This window comes from Amaranthus tricolor, chromosome 13 (assembly GCF_026212465.1).
Source record: "Amaranthus tricolor cultivar Red isolate AtriRed21 chromosome 13, ASM2621246v1, whole genome shotgun sequence".
Classification (NCBI taxonomy): domain Eukaryota; kingdom Viridiplantae; phylum Streptophyta; class Magnoliopsida; order Caryophyllales; family Amaranthaceae; genus Amaranthus; species Amaranthus tricolor.
In genome coordinates this window covers 7,874,185-7,896,432 of record NC_080059.1, presented here as the reverse complement: position 1 = coordinate 7,896,432, position 22,248 = coordinate 7,874,185, and the positions used below count along the sequence as shown (strand labels likewise).

The 22,248-nt window shown below is 32.4% G+C and overlaps 2 protein-coding genes across 3 annotated transcripts; both read left to right on the top strand.

The window, feature by feature from the left end:
* Positions 1-5,070: 5,070 nt before the first annotated feature.
* LOC130798772 (uncharacterized) lies at positions 5,071-5,703 on the top strand. Its single transcript, XM_057661868.1, has 2 exons — positions 5,071-5,405; positions 5,619-5,703. The coding sequence occupies exons 1-2, from the start codon at positions 5,071-5,073 to the stop codon at positions 5,701-5,703; spliced, it is 420 nt and encodes a 139-aa protein (XP_057517851.1).
* Positions 5,704-11,398: 5,695 nt separating this feature from the next.
* LOC130798692 (squamosa promoter-binding-like protein 1) lies at positions 11,399-18,613 on the top strand. 2 transcript variants are annotated; one of them, XM_057661792.1, is made up of 12 exons: positions 11,425-11,639; positions 11,757-12,683; positions 12,803-12,984; positions 13,573-13,727; positions 13,872-14,174; positions 14,344-14,418; positions 14,518-14,625; positions 14,711-14,828; positions 14,949-15,090; positions 15,207-15,354; positions 16,313-16,939; positions 17,621-18,613. In XM_057661792.1, exons 2-12 carry the CDS (start codon positions 12,106-12,108, stop codon positions 18,059-18,061), a joined length of 2,877 nt encoding a protein of 958 aa, XP_057517775.1. In that variant the 5' UTR covers positions 11,425-11,639; positions 11,757-12,105; the 3' UTR covers positions 18,062-18,613. The 2 variants fall into 2 exon arrangements, with proteins under 2 accessions (XP_057517774.1, XP_057517775.1); XM_057661791.1 differs by having other exon boundaries at positions 11,399-11,639; positions 13,573-14,174; positions 17,621-18,611.
* The last annotated feature ends 3,635 nt before the right edge of the window (positions 18,614-22,248 follow it).

Here is a 22,248-nt window from a genome sequence, read left to right as displayed (position 1 = left end):
ACGTGAGAATTACTCCCTTCCTCCGTTTGGTTGATCTTGTTAGAAATGTTTACAAAAATAAAAAAAAAAATCTGTAAACATATTATTTTATTGAATGATAAATTTAATGGAAAAAAATAAGAACTATACACATTAAAAAATATTAAAAGGAAATTAGTGGAAAAAATATAAGAACCAGACTATTAATATACACAACTAATATAAAAAATATTTTTGTAAAGTTAGTAAAAAATATATGCGGACCATAAGAAATATAGAAATGTTAAAAATGAAACTAGTGGAAGATATCTGGGACCTTAAGCATTATAAAAATATTCAAATGAGGATAAATAAGATTATTGTTTGTCTAAATTTTGTGATATAAATAGAAAGATTCTCTATGGAAACGATTATTGAAACACTCCAAAATAGCAAATTAGAATTTTTTTAAGGAATGGAGGGAGTACTTTTTTAGGGTATTTTTGTTAGAAAATGTTTTACGAAACACGGTGACATATATTTATAAGGACCCTAATTTATGGAGTATTTAAAGTGATTCTTTTAAACAATTACATATGTGTTTTAATATCTAAAACGTTAATTTATATAAGGAGCATCCAAAATAAAGTGATAAACATTGAATAACTAAACGGGATATTTTAGATATGAAAGTGGATGTTTTGACTAATTTAATTGGACTATTTAATCTAATATTTCTCATGGTGAGACCGCTTTAAATGAGAATTTATGTTATTCCCTGTGTTATGTTCGTTTGTTTACTATTGACTTTTGGATAAAAATTTAGAGGGGAAATATTTACTTAATATAGATATAGAATATTATTTTAAAAGAAAAAATAAAATATTTATTCATGTTTTGAAAAAATAAATCAAAAAAATAAATAAGACATGCTAATCATTACTCATTATTAATATGGTAATTCATGTATTACAATAATTTCACTTCTTATTGATTAGTGGTATATAAACATAGATTACTTAAGCATTGTGAGTGTAAAAGATTAAGCATGAGTAATGATGATAAAAGATTATCCAGAGAGGCTAAATTAATACCAATCTAGGAAGAATTGTTTAGGCCAGATAGTTATCTGGCAACATTCATCTGGGAAGGGAAAAAAAGGACATTGTACGAGTGAAATAATATTAATGCATGAGAAATTCACGAGTGGTTGGGAGACACCTGTCAGCTATAGAGAGGCATTATAAAGTAGCAGGACACATGTCCAAAGGAGAAGCAAAGAATGAAATATAATAGAATAAATGAGGGATTGACACGTCGAAAGCAAGTACAGTGGCATGCAAAAAGTTATGGGGATTAGAAAAATTCAGAAGAATATTTTGCAAGCACAATCATGAGCTATAAATACGGAAGAGAAGATATAAATGAGGTAACTTGAATTCTCCATAATCAACAGAAAAACCCCAAAAAGAACCCAAAATAATTTATTGTTAAAGGAATTATTGCAACTGAATTTCAAGAACCTACTTTGATTTTCAGAAAGACATTAATAACATAAATACAAAATCTAAGAGTAATTATAATTATTCTGATCAATCCTCAAAAGAACTTTAGCCAGAGTAGACCTCACGTCCAAATAAGTCCTAAGTAGTAATCCACCTGGCAGCCACAATGCTCCTGAAAGGACCTATTAAGCAAACTTTTCTTACACAGTTATTGACTTGAGCGTCGGAGTGGGTCCCCGAAAAAACATTCGGGGTCCTGCTAACCCCTTGTTGCTTTTTGTAGGAACAATCAACTTCTCAGACAGTCTTATTGTATAACTTAGCAAGATAGCAAAGACCAGCACTTAAGCTTTTAACTAATCACTAATCAAGAGCTTAAATCCTTTTGATTAATTGTTCTGCAAAACCAATATAGGAACACATGGATCGGAGTATCTCTTGTCTTTTATCAATGGCTGATGATGATCAACCACTTAGATTGATGGGTTTTCAATATGTTACTCACGAGTCCCGTCTTTCATTATCCATTCATCATCAAAATGTATGTTCTTGTGGTCTGAAGCCATTATGTGCTACGAAGCAAAAAAGGGGAAACATATATATCTATTGAGTCAAGCCTCAAATCTCAATATGATGGAGGTGAGTTCGATTACCTCGTAACGTACTCTTTGGCTTGCATGTTTGAGAACGAGGTTGTGAGTACAAGGAAGTATGAGAGCATATGTTTTGGGTCAATCAATGAAGTGATTGATGAGGATGATCTAGAATGTCTTAATGTTGAGAAGACACGAAGAATGGGAGGCATTGAAGAGGGCTCGACAAGTCGAGCACGTATGGCTCGGTCGAGCCTTAATGCAGCAGGTAGGCAATGAGTGCTAGACCTCTGCTCGACCCGAGCGGGCTTCAACACACGTGAAGTAGCGTTTCTGTTTTATGTTCGATTTTGTTTGGGCTTTTAAGCCTTTTGTCCTAGGTTTGTCTAATGTATTCTATGACTATATAAGGAGTCATAGAACCTCATTAGGTGTGCGTAAGAGTTTAATACTAAGAGATTACTAGGGTTTAGCCAAGAGATTTTTCTCCACTTTGTATTAGGGCATTTGAGGGAGATTGACATCAAAGTTCAATCTTTTGCTTTGAGAGTGTGTTCTTAAAACTTGTAAGGTGAGTCATTAATGTATATATTAATGATAAGATACTTTGATTGAGGGGGAGGTATCATTAGATACCTCATATACTGTGTGTTTTGCTTCTTCCATTGTTGTGCTATGTTTTTGTGGTTTACTTTCCATTAGTTTGTTTCTTGTTTCTTCGCCAAAGTAATAGCCCATTGCCTTCAATATCTTCAAGAATTTCGGATTCCTTTAAGGATGATTTTTGAATTGCTGGTTAATCTTGTGGGCTTCTTTAAAGCTATTGGTTCATGAAATTGTCTTAAGGTTTTGGATTACTAGTTAAAAGAAAAGCTTGAAGACAGGGATGCGAACATTTTCATTTTATAATTGAAGAATATGTAAAGAGATCAGATTATTATTGATTCGTGGAACAACTAATGATTAATGTTTGATCAATGAACCCAAGTGCAGGTAGAGGTCTTGTTCTTAATGCTTTGTCAAGTTATGTTGAATGATCTCTCTAGAAGATGATGATTCCTACAAAAAGTAATAAGGGGTTAGCAGGGCCCGGAATGTTTTTTCGGGGACCTACTCCGACACTCAAGTCAATAACTGTGTAAGAAAAGTTTGCATAATAGGTCCTTTTAGGAGCATTGTGGCTACAGGGTGGATTACTACTTAGGACTTATTTAGACGTGAGATTTTTTTGTATTTGATTCTGAATGGTTGATGTACTAAGTATCAATCAAGACAATTATTCTCGCTTTAGATTTAGCACAATAGTATTAATATCTTTTTAAAAATCAGTGTGGGTCCTTGAGATTTAGTTGTAAAAACTCCTTAGCAATAAATTACTTTGAGTTCTTTATGTTTCTCCCTTAATAGTAGAAATCGGTTACCTCCTTCTGTGCTCCTTGATCTGTATTTATAGCTCATGATTGTGCCCGTAAAACATTCCTTAGATACTTTACTAATCCCCAAAATTCTCTGCATGTCACTGTGCTTATCTTGGACGTGTCAATCCTCCTATTATTCTATTGAATTTTCCCATATTTTCTATTACATTCTTTGCTTCTCCTTTGAACATGTGTCCCACTATCTCATAATGCCCCTTTATAATGGACAAGTGTCCTCTAGCTGCACATGAGCTTTCCATGCACTCATATTATTATATATGTATAATGTCATCTTGACCCTCCCAGATGGATGTTGCCAGATGACTATTTAACCCTAGCAATTCTTCCCAGATTAGTAATGATCTAAGCTTCTCAGACGATCTTCTATCGTAAGTACTTATGGTTAATCTTTTACACACACAATTTGCCCCCCAGACCTATAAATTCTATTGCAAGAATTTGTGGGTCTGTCTTTTAAGTTGAACTCGGACTCAGAAGCTTTCACCTTCCAGAATTTATGTAAAAATCAATCAAACTTTCCTTCATTGTTCTTTCATCTTTAGTATCTGGCACAAGTTTTGAATTGACTATCTCTTCTCTCGAGCATTTTTGTTGTATCCACTTTTCTGGAATGTTTGAAAATAAATCTTTATTTTCTAAATTTCTGACAATATGAAAAATCTGGATACTTTTGTTCCTTTCCTATTTCTGGGAAAGTTTAGAGACTCCTTTTATCAATTTTTCTGTCTGTTTCTTTTTTTAGTGTGATTTTGAAAAATTGTTGAAGACGCTTCGAATGTTGTAGTATTCCTTCATCATTATCCCTATTTGACTGTACTAACATTAAATGCACATCCAATCATTGTTCCCTACATCTAAGAATTTGATTTTTTAACGGTTTATCTTGACAGTTGATTTTCCCTCTTAACTTATTTCGTTTCTTGATGATTGATCTTCCTCTTTTAAATTTGATCAAAAGCTTAAATCCTTTTGATTAATTGTTCTGCAAAACCAATACAGGAACACCATGTTTTAGTTTCAGCATTGTGAATTATATTATTTTAAGTTTAAGTCTACTTTAAAATAGTTGAAAGTAAAACATGGAGTATCTCTTGTTTTTTATTAATGCTTAGCCTTGGTTGATGATCATCAATCACTTCAATTGATGGGTTTACAATATGTTGCTCCTGTGTTTCATCATCTGAATCTGATGGGTTTTCTAATAAAGTGTTGAAAAAAGAGGTGCAGATGTATTAATGCATAAATTCTTTAATTTTTAGGCAAAATGTCAAAAAACTACCTAACATAAACCCAACTTTGCAAATAACTACCTTACTTAAAAAATTTTGCAAAAAACTACCTTACATAATACATTATTTTGCAAAAGAGTACCTTGTAACGGAATTAGACCTTTGACCGCTAATTTTGACGTTGACCAGCACGTGCCAGTCACGTGTCACCTTCATTAACCTAAATCTCCTTCTTTTCACTTCCCAGCATTCAATCCTGCTTCATCTTCCTTTCATTCCTCTTTTCTCCCATTTGCGATAAACCCTAATTCTCTCAAACCCCTCTTTTTCTTCCAATTAATCAGTTATGTCTGCTTCTTCTTCAAGCGAAAACTCTTCCATTGAAAATTGTGGGTGTGGAGTTCCCTTTGCAAGATGGGTATCATGGACCAAGGAAAATCCTGGAAGAAGGTTTAATACTTGCATTTTTTTCAATCCTGATACAAAATCGAGGGGTTGTAAAAAGTTTAAATGGGTTGATGAACCTGAAATGGCTGTATGGCAAAGAAAACTCACTAACAAGCTTGTGGAGGAAAAGCGTCAATTGGCAACCGAAATCAAGATCTTGACATCAAGGATATGTTGCTTGGAACACGAAAATGAACAAGCTCTTTCAGAAATTAAAATGTTGAAGAAGAAATGGTTGAATCAGAGGGAGCTTCGAAATCATATAAAAAGCTTTTTTTTAGGGTTTTTTTTTTGTTTTGTGTTGGTATTTCTTGTATTAATCAAGGGTGCTAATTGAAGTTTAGCACCTAGTTAAGCATAATTGTAAGATTGATTTGGATATTGTAACATGATGATTATGAATGAATGAAAGAACTTTATATTTTTTCCATTTAATTTTCTTTGCAGGTATTGTTCTGTGCTTCCTTTGTTTGATGTGGTGCTGTGTATGTTTGTTGTGGTGCTATGGTGCTGTGTGTTTGGTGATGAATGAATAAATTGAAAATTTAGTATTTGCTGATGAACTGATGAACATTCAGTATTTGCTGATATTTGCTGTGTTTGCTTTGTTTCAATGAACTGATGAACTGATGAATGAATAAATTGAAAATTTCATTGATATTTGCTGAATGAATGAATGAGGGAGCATTCAGTATTTGTTGTGTTTGCTGAATGAATGAATGAATGATATTGCTGAACATTGAACATTGAACACATATTGCACATGTTGTACAACATTGGTGATGTCTTGCTGATAATGTACACATATTGAACATTGAACACATATTGAACATTCAATTTGCTGATAATGTACAACATTGAACATTGCTACAAAATATTGCACATATTGCTGACTTGCTGCATAATGATTCAAACACATATTGCACATACTGATTCAAGTTGCTATTCATTCAATAACTTACTTGCTGCATACTGAACTTCAATGGGAACACAATGCTCACTTGCACACAATGTTACTGATTTGCTACTGATTTGCACAACATTGCACATATTGATTTGCTGATTTGCACAACATTTGCACAAAGAAATTGTTGCACAACATTGTTACTGATTTGCTACTGATTTGCACAACATTGCACATATTGATTTGCTGATTTGCACAACATTTGCACAAAGAAATTGTTGCACAACAATTTGTAACTGATTTGCTACTGATTTGCACAACATTGCACATATTGATTTGCTGATTTGCACAACATTTGCACAAAGAAATTGTTGCACAACATTGTTATTGATTTAACATTGTTGAACATTGCTGTGGTGCTGTGTGTGAAATGATTTGCCAAAATTTGCTGGTAAACAAACATTGTTGATTGACAACAGCTGGTAAAATGAAGCAAACAATCAGTAATAAACAAACATTACTGATTCACACATATATGCCTACTGATTCAACATGCTGTTTTGTTGTGGGTACTGATTAGTACAGTAATGTTAGATCAATACATGTTATTCAATTATTCAATATATACTTCAATCAACTTAAATACACATGATCAGTACAGCAACATTACTGATACTCAGCTGGGTACAAATAATTCACTGATACTCACTTTGATACACACACATTACTGATTCATCATCATTCTGTGCCTACTGATTCAAGATAGTGCAAATAATTCAATTACTGAAATCAAGGAACGTTTTATTAAGTTCAACTGGGTACAGCAATGTTAGAGCAACAGTACATTAAGGAACCACAACTTCAATACAGTACATTACATTTAATAGCCTTAAAACATTACAGGGTACATCATACACATAATTGAACATAGTACAAGTCTATATTTGACTATTTTGATCCATTATACATGAAGTAGATGCAGCGTTTTGCGTTTGTTGTTGAGCACTGGAGCTGGGCACATCATTGGTTGTAGATTGTTGAGTAGAAGAAGATCCCATTTTAGGCCGTCCACCTTTTGACTTGGTCTTTGTTGGTGGTGGTGGTTTAGGTTGATTTTTGCATCCCTTTTTGTAGTGACCAAGTTCACCGCAATTACCACATCTCCTTTGCTTGAATTCTGTAATAGCCTTCTTTCCTCCTTTACCTTCACCAACTTCCTTCTTTCTTTTCCTCTTGTTAGGCCTTCCAGGCATCTTTCTATATGGTGGAGGAAGTGGTTTGGCTAAAGTGGTTGTTGGCCACATTTTGTGTCCTGGCATACCATAAAACTTTGGACTATACGTTTTTCGATACGTGTCTACGAGGTACGCGTCGTGGACAAAGTCTTTGGCATCTAATTTTCTAAGCACAATACAAGCACAGTTCTTCTCCTTCCCACAAACACAGTTCACTATTCTACCTTTCAATTTCATGCAATCACATCTGTTGTATGTAGGATAGCTGCATATACCTTCCTCATCATCATTCAAGGCACTCAAATCATAATCATCAGACTGCGGTTCATCATCATTAAAGTACATGTCTGTGTTGTTTTGCTCATCCACCTCCTTATCTAATATCAACCTAACTTCCTCATCGTCTATAAACACATCATCAAGACCATAAACTACATTTTCCGCAAACAAATCAGAATCATTCTCATATTCATCTTCATTAACACATGTATAATCATCATCACTACTACTATCCTCAACCTCATCAGCATTACCATCTACATTTGCTAAAAACAGCTCAGAACTTTCAATCAAGACATCATCTACCCTTACATTACCCACATCAGTTGACAACTCACACTGCTTGTTTTTCGAATCAATGGCTTTTTTACGGATTGTCAATTTCTTCATCTTAGCTAATTTTTACGGATTGATATAGCTAATTTTAAGAACCCTAATACAGTATTCAGATACAACAACAATCAAATTACAAATTAAAAGATATGAAAACGAAGTACAAAACGAAAGATGCAAATCTGAAAACGAAAAAATTTAAAATTATAACTAAAAAGCAACAAAGAGGTACAAAACCATAATTAATTAGTAGTACATACCGGATTTGCTTAGAAATTCCAATGAAGGTGAAAGCTGGAAGAATGGCTGCTGGATGGGAGCGAATTCAGAAGGATAAAGCTTCAGGAATTAAGAGCTGGAAGAATGGCTGCGAATTTGGGAGAAAGGAGATTTAGGTTAATGAAGGTGACACGTGACTGGCACGTGCTGGTCAACGTCAAAATTAGCGGTCAAAGGTCTAATTCCGTTACAAGGTACTCTTTTGCAAAATAATGTATTATGTAAGGTAGTTTTTTGCAAAATTTTTTAAGTAAGGTAGTTATTTGCAAAGTTGGGTTTATGTTAGGTAGTTTTTTGACATTTTGCCTAATTTTTATTCTTTTGTAACTATAAGAGAATATTAACTATCATCAGTACTTATATGTAACCTTGAGGGTTACATATATCATTTGCCTTAATAAAAAAGGAAAAAAATACAATAAATAAAACTTGATTGATATCATAAATTATTTGCAAATAATTTCTATAATTATTTTGTTTTACCATTATTATTTATCTGTATTATTTCTTAGTTGATCCATGAATTATTGACTCTTGTGATGGTTGGAAATTTGTAATGCTGTCTTAATTGAGTTCACATACCATTTTTATGGAGGATGAAAAAGGAAGAAGATGTTCCTAAATTCCTTAGAAATCTCTAAAAACTTTTGTCACAAATCCATTATCTCAATTTTTATTTTAAAACCCCATCTCAATTTTTTGGTTTTTCTTTCTTAGTTGATTTAACAAACTTTTTAATGGATAGAGAAAAGTTAAAAGGAAGAAGATTTTAAGTTCATCAACCTATTTCATGGTAGATCAAGAAAGATGAAAGTACCAAGGAAGAAAATGAATGAGAAAATAAGTTATTTTTAATGATATTTTAAATGTAAAATAAATGTAAATTAAAAAATTCAGAAAATGTGGAAGATGATCTGTTGACTAGATTACAGGTCAAAATGACTTTTAAAAGCAAATACAGTTTAAAGTTGGAACCTATAAAAAATAAATTAAAGTTAGAACCTTTAAAAGCGAATGAGATAAAATTCATATATTTAAAATCAAATTTTCCTTGATATTATTCTTAATACTCTTAAAATTTTGATACGTTTATTTTATCACACTGTTCAACACATCAATTCAATCGTTATCATCTTTAATTATACATAAATTATAGAAGTTGATAATAATAATTTTTGCATTGTGATGAATCAAACAAAATCTTACTTAACTATATTTTAACTTATAGATTAAAAATAAAACGCAAATTAAGACCAATTAATGGATGGTATCGAAAAACAATTATTATCATAGCCATCGATTAGCAAGGGCAAAGCGGGCTACTGCTCAGGGCCCCAAATGTTCTAAGGCCTAAAAATTTTATTTTCATATACAAGGTTAATATTAACTTGAATAAATTTAGATGTAAATATATAATTTACATTCTTTTCTAAGTATATGAGTTATTAATGCTTTTTTGATAGACTAATTTAAATATCAACATTAAAAACAATAGAGTATTATATTATTAATTACGCCTTAAATTTTTAAGGACTATTTTTATCTTTTGCCCCGAAGTCCAAAAATAAACGGAGTCATTTTTATCTTTTGCTCTAGGGCTAAAAATAAACAGTCCCCCTATTCGAATTCAATTAGATTTAGTTCAACTAAGCTCTATTAATTGGAAGAATGTAATCAATTGAGATGAGACTCTATTAAGTAAAGTTGAAAGTGGAATTGACAATGATGTTAATGATGTTACACATCCATGATCAAAACCAAAAAATTGGTGAAAGTAGAAATTCAATAATATTTGCACAATTTTCACTTGTAACACAAATATTAAGAAAATAATTAGTTGATAATAAATATGAAATATTATTATTATCCTTAAATAATAACAAAAATATAAGAATTAATTAGATGTGGACAGTAATAAAATAGAGTAAATAAAACAATTTATAAATTAATTTATAACATACATAGTAATATAAAAATATTGTGAAACAATTATGGCAAATGTTATAGAAGTAAAATAGAGGAAGGAGGAAGGAATGAAAGGCAAATACTACTGACTACTTACTACTAAAAATGAGAGCACATCCACACTGCCCACACGGAAATGAAGAGATTAGACTACGCAATGAAAGAGGAGAGGAGACAACCAAGGAGGTTCGAGAGACACGTTCTGTGGATGCGGAATTGCGACCCATCAACCAACCCCACACCAATTCCTTTTATATTAGTGGGTGCATTTTTTCATTTTGTATTATTTTTTATTTTTAGATAATAATAATTATTTTTTTATCTTATTTATATATTTTATCTATTTTTTAATTTTACCTACACATATTCATTTTCTCTTTTTATTTATTTTTAATGTCCTACTTTATTTTAATTATTTTTCATTATTTTTTATTTTTATTTTTTATATTGCTCAGTCTCTTACTCTCATTCCATCGGTACATTTTACTACTACTACCATTACTTTGGATGGTGTAAAGTAGGATTTGAGACCTAAAACAGTTGTGAAAGTGAAAGTATTGTGCTAAATCAAATTAATCAAACTTTCGTTCATTGAATTTGATATTTTTTTGATTAAAATAAAGTTAAAAAATTCCTATTGTACGCAAGGAAGAGAGAAATTAATCTTTTCTAAAATTAGTAAATATGGACCAGTTAGAATCAAATCTATATTGTATTGGTGAAAAAGCTCTTAAGCTTAACCATTAAATTGAACCATTGAATAAATTAAATAAAGATATGTTTTAGTTTTATCTCTTATTTGTAAAAAAATTATGTTTAGAAAATTATAAATAATCTTACTCAAAATGAAAAATTACCTAGATTAGCTTTCATCCATAAACAGTTAGGAAAAATATAAAATACAATTAACCATTCAAACAAACTAACTAGAGTTGTTTATTAGGGTTATCGAGTCAATTTCAGGTTAGGTGTTTCAAAATCGAATCTTAAATTCATATTGATTTTTACATAATTGTAAATTTATTTTAAATCATATAAAATTAATTCAATTATAAAGTCGGATAATATCAAATCATTGAGTCCATTTTAAGCATATCTAAAACCATCCAATTACAAACAACAAATCATCAAATAATCATAATGTTTTTTTCGCGTTCACGAACTCGTGAAGTCGCAGTCGCACGAGTATTCTTCAATAATCAACTCCCTTTCAGCATCAAAATTCATAGGAGTGCGTAATATAATTTAAAAAAAAATAATAAAAAAGAAAAACAGCATCACCTACCTTTCCTTCCCATCTCCAATATTTTCTCTCTCCTCCCACTTAATTACAGTATGAGTCTACAGAGTACATTCATTTACATTATTACATAACATACCCAACTTCTATTCTTTACTTTATGCCATCTGCCGACTTCTTTCTTCTTCATTTTTCCCTTTTCAATTCCATAATTAAACTGCCCTTATTCTCAGGTATGGCTGCTTTCTACTTAATTTTGTTCTAAGATTACTTCAAGTTTTTGTTTTGATTTCTTGATTCCGGTAAGAACATTATATTTTGGGCTTTTTTTGTTTTTCTTGAATATGAAGGTGCTGATGTTCTTATTCCAAAATTGGTGCTGATTTGGCATGTGGGCAGCTACTAATTATTGCTATGGTGCTTTTTCTGTACTGTTTCTGGAGTTTTGGGGAAGAATTGAGAATGATTACTGAACCCTTTTTACTCCTTTATTGATTTTGTACATTTTTGTACTTATTTTATCTCAAGATTTGAACTTTGATCTGTTTTGGGGCTTGGTTTCTCATTTTTTGTTGAAATTGAAGTTTGGTAATTGTATGATTGTTTTCGGCAATTATTGATAGAGAGGTAAAAAAGATTCTAATTTGGTAAATAGAAGTATGTGACAGTGTTTTTTGGTTGAATTTAGACTGTGAGTTAATGGAACAAGCTCACCGTTTTCATGCTTTAGGCCACAATGAAATGAGGGTTATGGGAAAGAGGGGTTTAGAATGGGATTTGAATGATTGGAAATGGGATGGTGATCTTTTTATTGCTACCCCTTCCAATACCCTATCTTCTGATTTTCAAGATCAGCAATTTATCCCAGTTGTTCAGGTTCAAGGGAATTCGTCAAACAGCTCATCTTTGTGTTCTGATGATGTTCAGTATGGTGTTGATGATGGAAGGAGAGAATTGGGGAACAAAAGGAGGGTTATTGTTATTGAAGAGGATAGTTTGGAAGAAGTTGGTCCTTTGACCTTAAAGATTGGGGCAAACTCTTATGCTGCCTCGGATAGAGAAAGGGATTTGAGTAATTGGGAGAGTACGAGTGGGAAAAAGACTAAGTTAGCCGGGGGCTCTTCAAATCGAGCTATTTGCCAGGTTGAGGATTGTGGGGCTGTTCTTAGTAAGGCTAAAGACTATCACAGGCGTCACAAGGTCTGCGAGGTCCATGCTAAAGCCAGTAAAGCCCTTGTGGCAAATGTCATGCAACGATTTTGTCAACAATGCAGTAGGTCCGTTTTTTGTTTCATTGCAATCATGAAAGGCTTATTTGCTAGGAACTGTCATTCTATCATTTTTCTATAGATGACATGTTGTGGTGATGTTAGTGGTTTGGATGTTTTTTTCGCAGGTTTCATGTTCTTCAGGAATTTGATGAAGGTAAACGAAGCTGTAGACAGCGCTTGGCTGGCCATAATAAGCGACGGAGGAAAACACAAGCGGACACTGCTGTCCAGGGGAAGTCTATAAACGATGAGCAAACTAATAGTGTTCTCTTGATAAGCTTACTGAGGATACTCTCCAACATGCATGGTAAGTGATGCAGCTTATTACTGGCAAATGGTTGTTTAATGCTTGGATTAGTTTTTAGTTCAGTCCTATTGGCTTGTTTTATGGTATATTGTAGCACATTCTTGATTATATTTGCTGTTAAATCTACTATAAAATCTATTGATTAACCCTCCAAGTGATAAGTAACATTCACATATTTTAGATGTGCTTTAAATTCAGTTTCTTCTTTTTTGGTATAGTAAGAAAATCTATGAGATCTTTGTATTAATTGCTTGTCAGAAGTGCATCTCAATAATTATGTTCAATCATTGGGCTGGACCAATTTGAAGTACATCCTGTTATGTATTAGATTAGAAAGTTAGGTGTGAAGGTGTTTTTCATCTTTTTCTCACAGCACTTGCTAAAACAGCACTATATAGGTACTCGAATCACGTTCAAATGTCCAAGTCTTGTTCTGATTTTCCTTTCCTTCCTCCTTTTTTAACTTTTGCATGTTGTAGCTCTTTGTAGTTTGGACTAATTTTTTATGCCCGCGTACTCTATATCAACTATATTTTTGTTCGGTTGCATGGAAGATGCGTTTTGATGACAAGAAAATGCTTGTTGCAGCTAACAATGAATCGAACCAAGCAACAGATCAAGATCTCACTGCTCAGCTTTTGAGAAGTCTTGCCAACCCTTCCATGTTACACATGGGGAAGGACGTATCTGGGATCCTACATGAGTCACAGAAGCTGCTAAACGGTGGTGTATCCAATGATAATGTACATTCAGAAAAGATGTCAGCTTTTTTCTCAAATGATAATCGAAATCTTTCTAAAATCATTGATCAACATGCTCCATCGTCAAATTTAGAGATTCCAAGAAAGGAATTATATGCAGCTAATAGCAGGGTTGGAAAAATGCAGGCCGTGTCATTGCAAAAACCTGAAAGTTTGTTTCCAATAAAGAATAGCCCTCCAGGTTACTCTGAGAGCACAGCAGGGAGAATGAAGTTGAACAATTTTGACTTGAATGACGTATATATTGATTCAGATGATGGAGTTGAAGATTTGGAAAGGTCACCTGTTGATGGAAACTTTGTAACTAGTTCTGTAGATTTCCCTTTGTGGGTGAGGCAAGATTCACATCATTCAAGTCCACCACAGACTAGTGGAAACTCTGACTCAACATCAGCCCCGTCACCTTCTAGTTCGAGTGGAGAAGCTCAGGTACATAATCTTTCATTCCTTTAAACTATCCTTGCTCAAGTGCCTAGTATAATCTTGGCATTGCTAGGTTTTGTTTTGACCAACTACTTGTGAAATGAAGCATCTATGATCTTCTAATGATATAAGGAAAACTAATTTATTTATTCCATTTCCTTTATTAATGTTTTAGAGCCGTACTGATCGGATTGTTTTCAAGCTATTTGGTAAAGAACCAAGTGACTTCCCTATTGTGCTACGGGAGCAGGTAATATAAATTATGAAGTTTTGATATTCTGCCCTTAGTGGCTTTAGTTGGTTGTTGTGTTTAAAGATCATACTACTATATTGCGTCGAATTTTTGTAGATCCTTGACTGGCTTGCACATAGTCCAACTGATATCGAAAGCTACATCAGACCTGGCTGTATAATTCTAACAATTTACCTTCGCTTGGCTGAGTCCTTATGGGAGGAGGTAAGATCTCATTGTTGGACCGAAGTAGCTGTAATGGCTCTATCGACCGATGACATCAACTACTTTCATGTAACTGCTTTTTCAGCTCTGTTCCGATCTTTCATCCTGCTTAACTTGTCTCTTCAATGTAACTGATGACACATTTTGGAAGAGTGGATGGGTATATGTACGAGTACGGAATCAAATAGCTTTTGTTCACAATGGTTAGTTACAATCTGCCCGTAGGTCTTTAGTTTGGGATCTATTCTTCTATTATCCTAATTGGTTTATAAAATGGTATACACAATTATACATATAGCTGATTTTTTGGCCATGTGATGCAGGTCAGGTTGTTTTGGACACATCATTATCTCTCGAAAATAGTAAATGCAGCAGAATATTGAGTGTCATGCCTATAGCCGTGTCTATGGATGAAAAAGCACATTTCGTAGTTAGAGGTTTAAACCTCTCCCAGTCCTCAACAAGGTAATTTATACTGAGTTTTGCGGCTCGTATCTGTTCTTGCATTTGCTAGTTGCAACAATTATTTACAGCCGAAAAGAGATCTGCAAAAGTTTGCGTCAACCTAGTTTTCATTGCAGATTACTTTGCGCTATAGAAGGGAAATATCTTGATCAAGAAGTGTCTCAAGAATTAAGGGAGGATGATGATTTTGCTGAGGAGGATGAAACTGAGCATGCTAGTTTCTCCTGCTCTATTCCCAGTATAACTGGTAGAGGGTATATTGAGGTACTATCTGTGCTTGTTGCTGAATTTCAAGAATATGTTTTTGGCTTTTGCGCTTCTTTAATCTTTTATATTAGATTTTCTTATTCATCAGTTTGCTATATTATGAATTAGAGGTTATGTTAAAGCTTGTCTTCTAAAAAGATTTTGTTTCCATGAATTGTACTGTTGTAGTGCTTTAATTGATAGTTATGATTTTGTACTCGTTAGTTTTAGCAAAAGCTTCTGGGTTTAGATTGGCTTTTCCGTTCCAATTTTGAGACTTAGTATGGTTATTTATGTCCAAGCAAATTAATCTGAATGTCTAATGTTTCGGTGTTTTCAACTATTGTATTTGTTATTTTTCAACAATCCAGCGAAAATAATCAATTTGGTGCATTTCTGTTTTTTTTCAGTTTTGGATCGGGATTGATTTGTTTTAGTTTTGTTTCGGTTTAGGTCTAAGTTGGGTGAGCTAGCTATTTGAATTAATTGAATTATATAAATTTTTTAAATGTAATGTAATAAGTTTTAAGTCAGTAATTGTAGAAAATAAGGGTAAGAACAAGTAATAAATAAAAATATATCCTATTAGTGGACTTTTTTGATGGTATAGTTCACATAATTTCGGGAATGATTAGTTCGGTTGGGTCTGATTCAGGTTGGGTTTGAGTTGGGTCAATTGGGTCTTGGTTGGGTCTTTTTACTAAGTCTGCTTGGAGCTGTTATGTGTATGATCACTATGATGTTATGTGTATGATGGTTAGTATTAACATTGTGGCGCAATTTTTAATTTGTTTTTATTTATATCCCAAGAAAATCAGTTCATGTTTTAATATTAATGGCAACGTGGTAAACCTGAGATCAATCTCCTTTAGTGAACTTGATATTTACTTCATTTGTGAATTTTTGCTGTTTTTTGTTGTTGAATACTCATATGGAAACAGGACACACGAACTAACACTATTACTTTTGGATTTAGGTTGAAGATCTTGGTCTCAGCAGCAGTTTCTTCCCTTTTATAGTTGCGGAAAAGGATGTTTGCTCCGAGATTCGGACACTGGAGAGTATGCTCGAACCGAAGAAAGCTGATGAAAATGCACAAGAAGCAAATAAAAACATAGAATCCTGGCGGCAGGCCATGGATTTCATAAATGAAATGGGCTGGCTTCTCCATAGAAGCAACTTGAAATCTAGATTGGCGGACCTAGATCCTAGCACTGTCATATTTTCTTTTGGACGTTATAAATGGCTCATGGAATTCTCCATGGACCGTGATTGGTGTGCTGTTGTGAAGAAACTCTTGGACATCTTGATCGCTGGAACTGTGGGATCAGGGGAACACTCTTCGCTTAAGGTTGCGTTGTTAGAAATGGGACTCCTTCACAAAGCTGTTCGTAGAAATTCTAGGTCAATGGTGGAACAGCTTTTACGATATGTCCCTGTGCATTTATCAGAAGAATTCGCATCAGCTGTTGAAGGTAGCCAAGAGAAGTTTTTGTTTCGGCCAGATGCCAAGGGACCTGCTGGTTTGACCCCACTTCATATTGCAGCTGGCAGAGATGGCTCTGAAGATGTACTTGATGCTCTAATTGATGACCCTGGAAAGGTATGCACCCTGCACCATTCACGCTGTGCACCAGGGGTGTAGCAAAGATTTTGGAGGTCTAATTTATTTTTACGATGTCTTTTAAAATGGCCCCTTCGTTATATCAAAAGATAAAAAAATTTCTACTCCAAGAAAAATAATTCAAGACAAAATGTATTGTAACATGATATTCTAAAATCACTTTTAATATAAATAAAGTTTACAAACAAATCACTTAAAATTGTTGCTCAGAACCGGTCCTGCATAGCACCATTTAAAATTTGAGACCCTTTATTTTTGCGCCCCTAGGTGCGGCTACCCAGAATGGGCTAAGAACCGGCCTTGCTGTGTACTGTGCACCTTACACCTTACACCTTACACCTTGCACCTATAGTGTAAAGACAAGGTTGCGTCGCGTTGCTTCTGCCGTGTTGTAAATGTTTTCAAAACATACGAGCCGATATTTTCACACTATGCTTGCACCAAATTTGTGATGTGAAATTTGACATATTTAAGCGTTTCGATAACCGCATCTTTCCGTTACCGCATTAACGTTCCATTACCGCATTTTTACACAATGCTTGTAGCCTTGTACCATGTTTGTGATGTGAAATTCTCCTTCCCCCTGTTGAAGTATGCTGAATAATTATGTCGGCTTTTATTTACCATATTCTAATTCTTAATGTCCTTGCACTTGTTTAGATTGGAATAAATGTGTGGAAAAATGCTCGGGATAGCACAGGGGCTACACCTGAGGATTATGCTCGTCTGCGGGGCCACTATGCTTACATACATGCTGTCCAGAGGAAGATGCACCGGAGTTCAGCTTCAGGGCATGTAGTGCTCGACATCCCAGGAGAACCATCAATTCCCACAAAGCACGATGGGGCTGTGAGCTTCGAGGTTGCAAGAAGTGCATCATTTGCTTTGAATCAGGACTGCAAGCTATGTGATCAGAAGAAAATGTTCGCATATTACGTAAAAAGTGCAAGAACATCTCTAGTGTACAGGCCTGCAATGCTTTCAATGGTTGCTATCGCTGCAGTCTGCGTATGTGTGGCTCTTCTCTTCAAGAGCATGCCTAACGTGGTTTGTCTTTTCCAACCTTTCCGTTGGGAATTGCTTAATTATGGCTCCAGTTAATCTCCCATCCGTGTATGGTCGATAACTTATTCTAGTATAATCTCTAATTTGTATTTGGATTGCTATATATGTTGTATTCTGTAGTGATCTGTTCTAAGAAAGCAGTGAAAATCCTAAGGAGTACAGCAAGAACATAGAAGCATTATGGTTAGTCGATTAGTATCGACTGACTGTACGTAATAATCATGTAACTATTGTAACTTGAGGCATCTAAGTACTATTTCAGGTCGAGACTGCTTTTTGTGGCCTCCCAACTCTCAACTTCTATCTCGTCTTCGAATTTTCTGATAACTGTATGTTTTACGGTGGCACGAGGAAATGAAACTTGGGAAATGGGGGTGCGATGAATGGTTTACATCCCTTGAGACCCATGAATATTTCTCATTTCTATAGAGGATTCTGGCTATGTTTTGCAACTAACGGTTACTAACTTACTCCTACTTGTATTTCACAAATACATTTTGAAAATGGGAAGATTATCAACATAATCATCATATTTACCATATCCGCTCATATGCTCATAGAAGTTGTGATTAGAGTCTATGGAGGGTGATTTACCCGTATTCAAAGAGATAATGATTGCACCTACTTTTTTGAAGTTCAAATTTTTTTATTATGAAAGACTCATATGACTTGTTGACATCTACATGATCTGAAATATGAAGAAGCAAATAATAAAAATTGAGATCGTAACCTTTATGTTTTTAAGCGAACAATCTAACTTAATAAAAAGAATACAGCCCAAAATCTTGTATTTAATTCATGTAATTTAATATTATTTTTCTTTAGAAACATAAACATTTAATTATATTTAATTATTTTAACACTTATTTTTTCTTGGGAAGTTAAAGTCAATATATAAAATATTTATTGTTTTTTAATTTCTAGATTAGATTCTCTTGAAAATTTAAACTTATTAATAATAAAGATAATTTGATGATTTTTATTTACAACTCTAAGAGCTGTAAATATCATTACCCTTAATAAAATCATAATCTTGTAAATAATAGACACTTTTGCATACAGTTTTCGCATTGTTGTTTAATATAACTTTCAACGAGAATTCTTATGCTTTGATAATGTCGATTAGAATGAATCAAATACAATTTTTGGATGCGAGATTAATATCTTCATTAAGACTACAATGATCTTTATCAACTAATCAAAAATTAACAATTTTCAGTTGGTTTAATTACAATCATTTACTGTAGACGTCTTTGTGTGTAACAACGAAAAGACTTTCCTTCTTGGATAAAAACGTATTGGTGAACATCGTGAAGATTGGTCTGCAAAGCTTAAGTCACTTGGAAAACTTGATAACAGATTGAAGACAATAGCAAACTTTTCTTGTGTAATATTTTCCCTATAAAAGTACTTAAGTTCAAAAATAACAATTCACAACGAAATACTATCAATCATATAATAACTTTGTACAAACTTTTCTTGTGTAATATAGTTTAATTAAAGCTTAATTAGTAGTAGGTGAAGAAAATCATAATGCGAAAATAATACTGATTTTGGGTTTTAAATACTTAGTTTGTATTAATTACTAATGAGCATAATTACGTAGGAATTAACCAGCTAACTATGAAAACAAAATAAAAGAGAATAATTACCTTAATACTATAAACTAATTAAGGTAACTAAATATACTCTAAAATAAAACATACATACTTTTCAACAGTAAGACGGGGACTTAGTATAACTAGACCAAATTCAAACGTACTATTATTATACTTGTCCTTATTGACACTTACTTTTACATACATATATGACTACGTATAAAGGGACGAGAATGTTCATACTATATAAGTCCTTATTCACGTACACTTACTATTGCTCTATCCAAATGAAAATGTGAAACAAATAAGTAAAATTAACAAAAAAAAAAGTTTAAATGAGCTTCGGATAAGCTTAATTACAAAAATAAGCGTATTTATGTTTGAGCCTAAGGTTATGTTAGTTCGCGAACAAAAAAATTGGTCAAAATTAATAACTGCAAACAAAAGGGAGACAATGTCATAACATTAGAACGGACAAAAAAAACTAAAAAAATGTTTGTTCGCAGTTAGTGAACAAACATAATTTCAAATTTTTTGCCTCTTCTAACAGTATGACATTGTCTCCCTTTTATTTGCAGTTAATAAGTGTGAACAACAAATTTTGACCAATTTTTTTGTTCGCTATTAGTAATTGCGAACTAACTTGATGTTAGGCTTGGACATAAAGACACTTATTTTTGGAATTAAGTTTACCTAAAACTTATTTTTTTTTTATTTCTTTTGTTAAATTTGATTAATTTTTTCACATTTTCAATTTATAACAACATACATAAAAAAAACGGGCTGGTTCATATCTAAAAGTTGACGGACGATGTTGGTAGCCGGTAGCCGGTAGTTGTAGATGAGTACTACATAAAAACTAATTCATATCTAAAAATGGGGAGGAGAAGTTAATACTTTGAAAACCATGCGCTTATGTAAATAATATTTTAAAAAATTACAACCATGAGAGAATTGAAAAGGGACCATTTAGTGAGAACATTTACATAAACTATAACGAAAATAAAATAACAAGGACAAATACTTAAATAAAAACTGCTGCAGCCAGGATTCGAACCTGGAATCTTAATCTCAAGATTTAACCGGTGTGCTACTGCAGCTTCTTGTAATATAATTGTCAAATGATATATATTTATATTAGATATTATTCTCGTCTCCTGGTCTTATGTTTTTGATAACAAAAATGAGAGTTAGATAATTTTTCATAATTTGTTTTGGTAATAAAATAAACGAAAGACTACCTATAATATCAATTTTTGAATAAATTGTTATCATGAACTTTCCAATATCTCCATGTTTGAAAAAAAATTACTCCAGCTTTAAAATTTTTTCTTAACCATAAAAGGTAGTACTATTTTAATTATATATCTAAATATTTAGTTATAATTAATTTATACTCCTTTCTATCCTGCATATTAGTTCTATTTACTTTTTACATACTATTTACTTATCACTTTAATTTATATTTTATTGTTAATCTATAAGTTTAAAATAGTTATATGAGATTTTTTTTTATTTGTCTCAATGTAAGGATTATTAATATTAGAGCAAATTGCAAAGAAACACCTTATAAAACCAGTTTTTTTAAAAAAACACCTTTTAAAATTTATTTGTAAAAAAACACCTTTTAAAAGACTTTTTATTAAAAAGAACACCTTAAATTAGTTTCCGGTGACTTTTGTCAACTTTCAGGCGTTGACTATACCATTTGTCAACTTTCAGGTGTTGACTTTTGAGCTCAAATGGCATAGTAACGCCTGAAAGTTGACAAAAGTCACCGGAAACTGATTTTAGGTGTTTTTTTTAATAAAAAGTCTCTTAAAAGGTTTTTTTTTTACAAAAAACTGGTTTTATAAGGTGTTTCTTTGCAAATTTTCCTTAATATTAATTTTTCATAATTTGTAATTATAGACAATTAGTAATATTAAAAGTTAAAATGTTGTGAAAAAAGATAAATAAAGACTAATAGGTAAAGGTTGAATAGAAGAGAATATAATTATTTATACAACATGAAATCGTTATATTGGTATAATTATTCTATATCGATTATTACATTCAAAACTATTTACTTGAAATTGCATAAATTTCCATTAATAATGCCCAATAATATAATATATACAACTAACAAAATAGACCTAAATATATATAATATTACATTATATCCTAAATAAAATAACTTTCATATCCTACTCGGCTACTCATTTAACATCATTTTGAAGAAAAGTTCTTAAATCGTAATTCAAAATGATAAAATGATGTAAATAAAAATAAGTAAGATTATTTTACTTTTTCCGTTCCTTTTTGTTTGTCTATTTAAAATTTTTTCACTTTATGAGGGAAAAATATAAATTTGATTTTTAAAGTATATATTCAAGACAAAATATATTCATGTGGGATCTTGTTAAATTCGTCTTGAATTTTAATATATAGTATTTACAACTTATTATACATACTATATAATATTGAGGCTCAAAATTTGCATAAAAATACGTGAAAAAAAATAAAATGGACAAGCAAGAGACTATAAATTATAAATATCTATAAAATTTTCATTTTCATATTGTAAAAGATTTATTATTATGAAAATTGATATTGAAAATCATTTATTTATAGGATCTTACAATC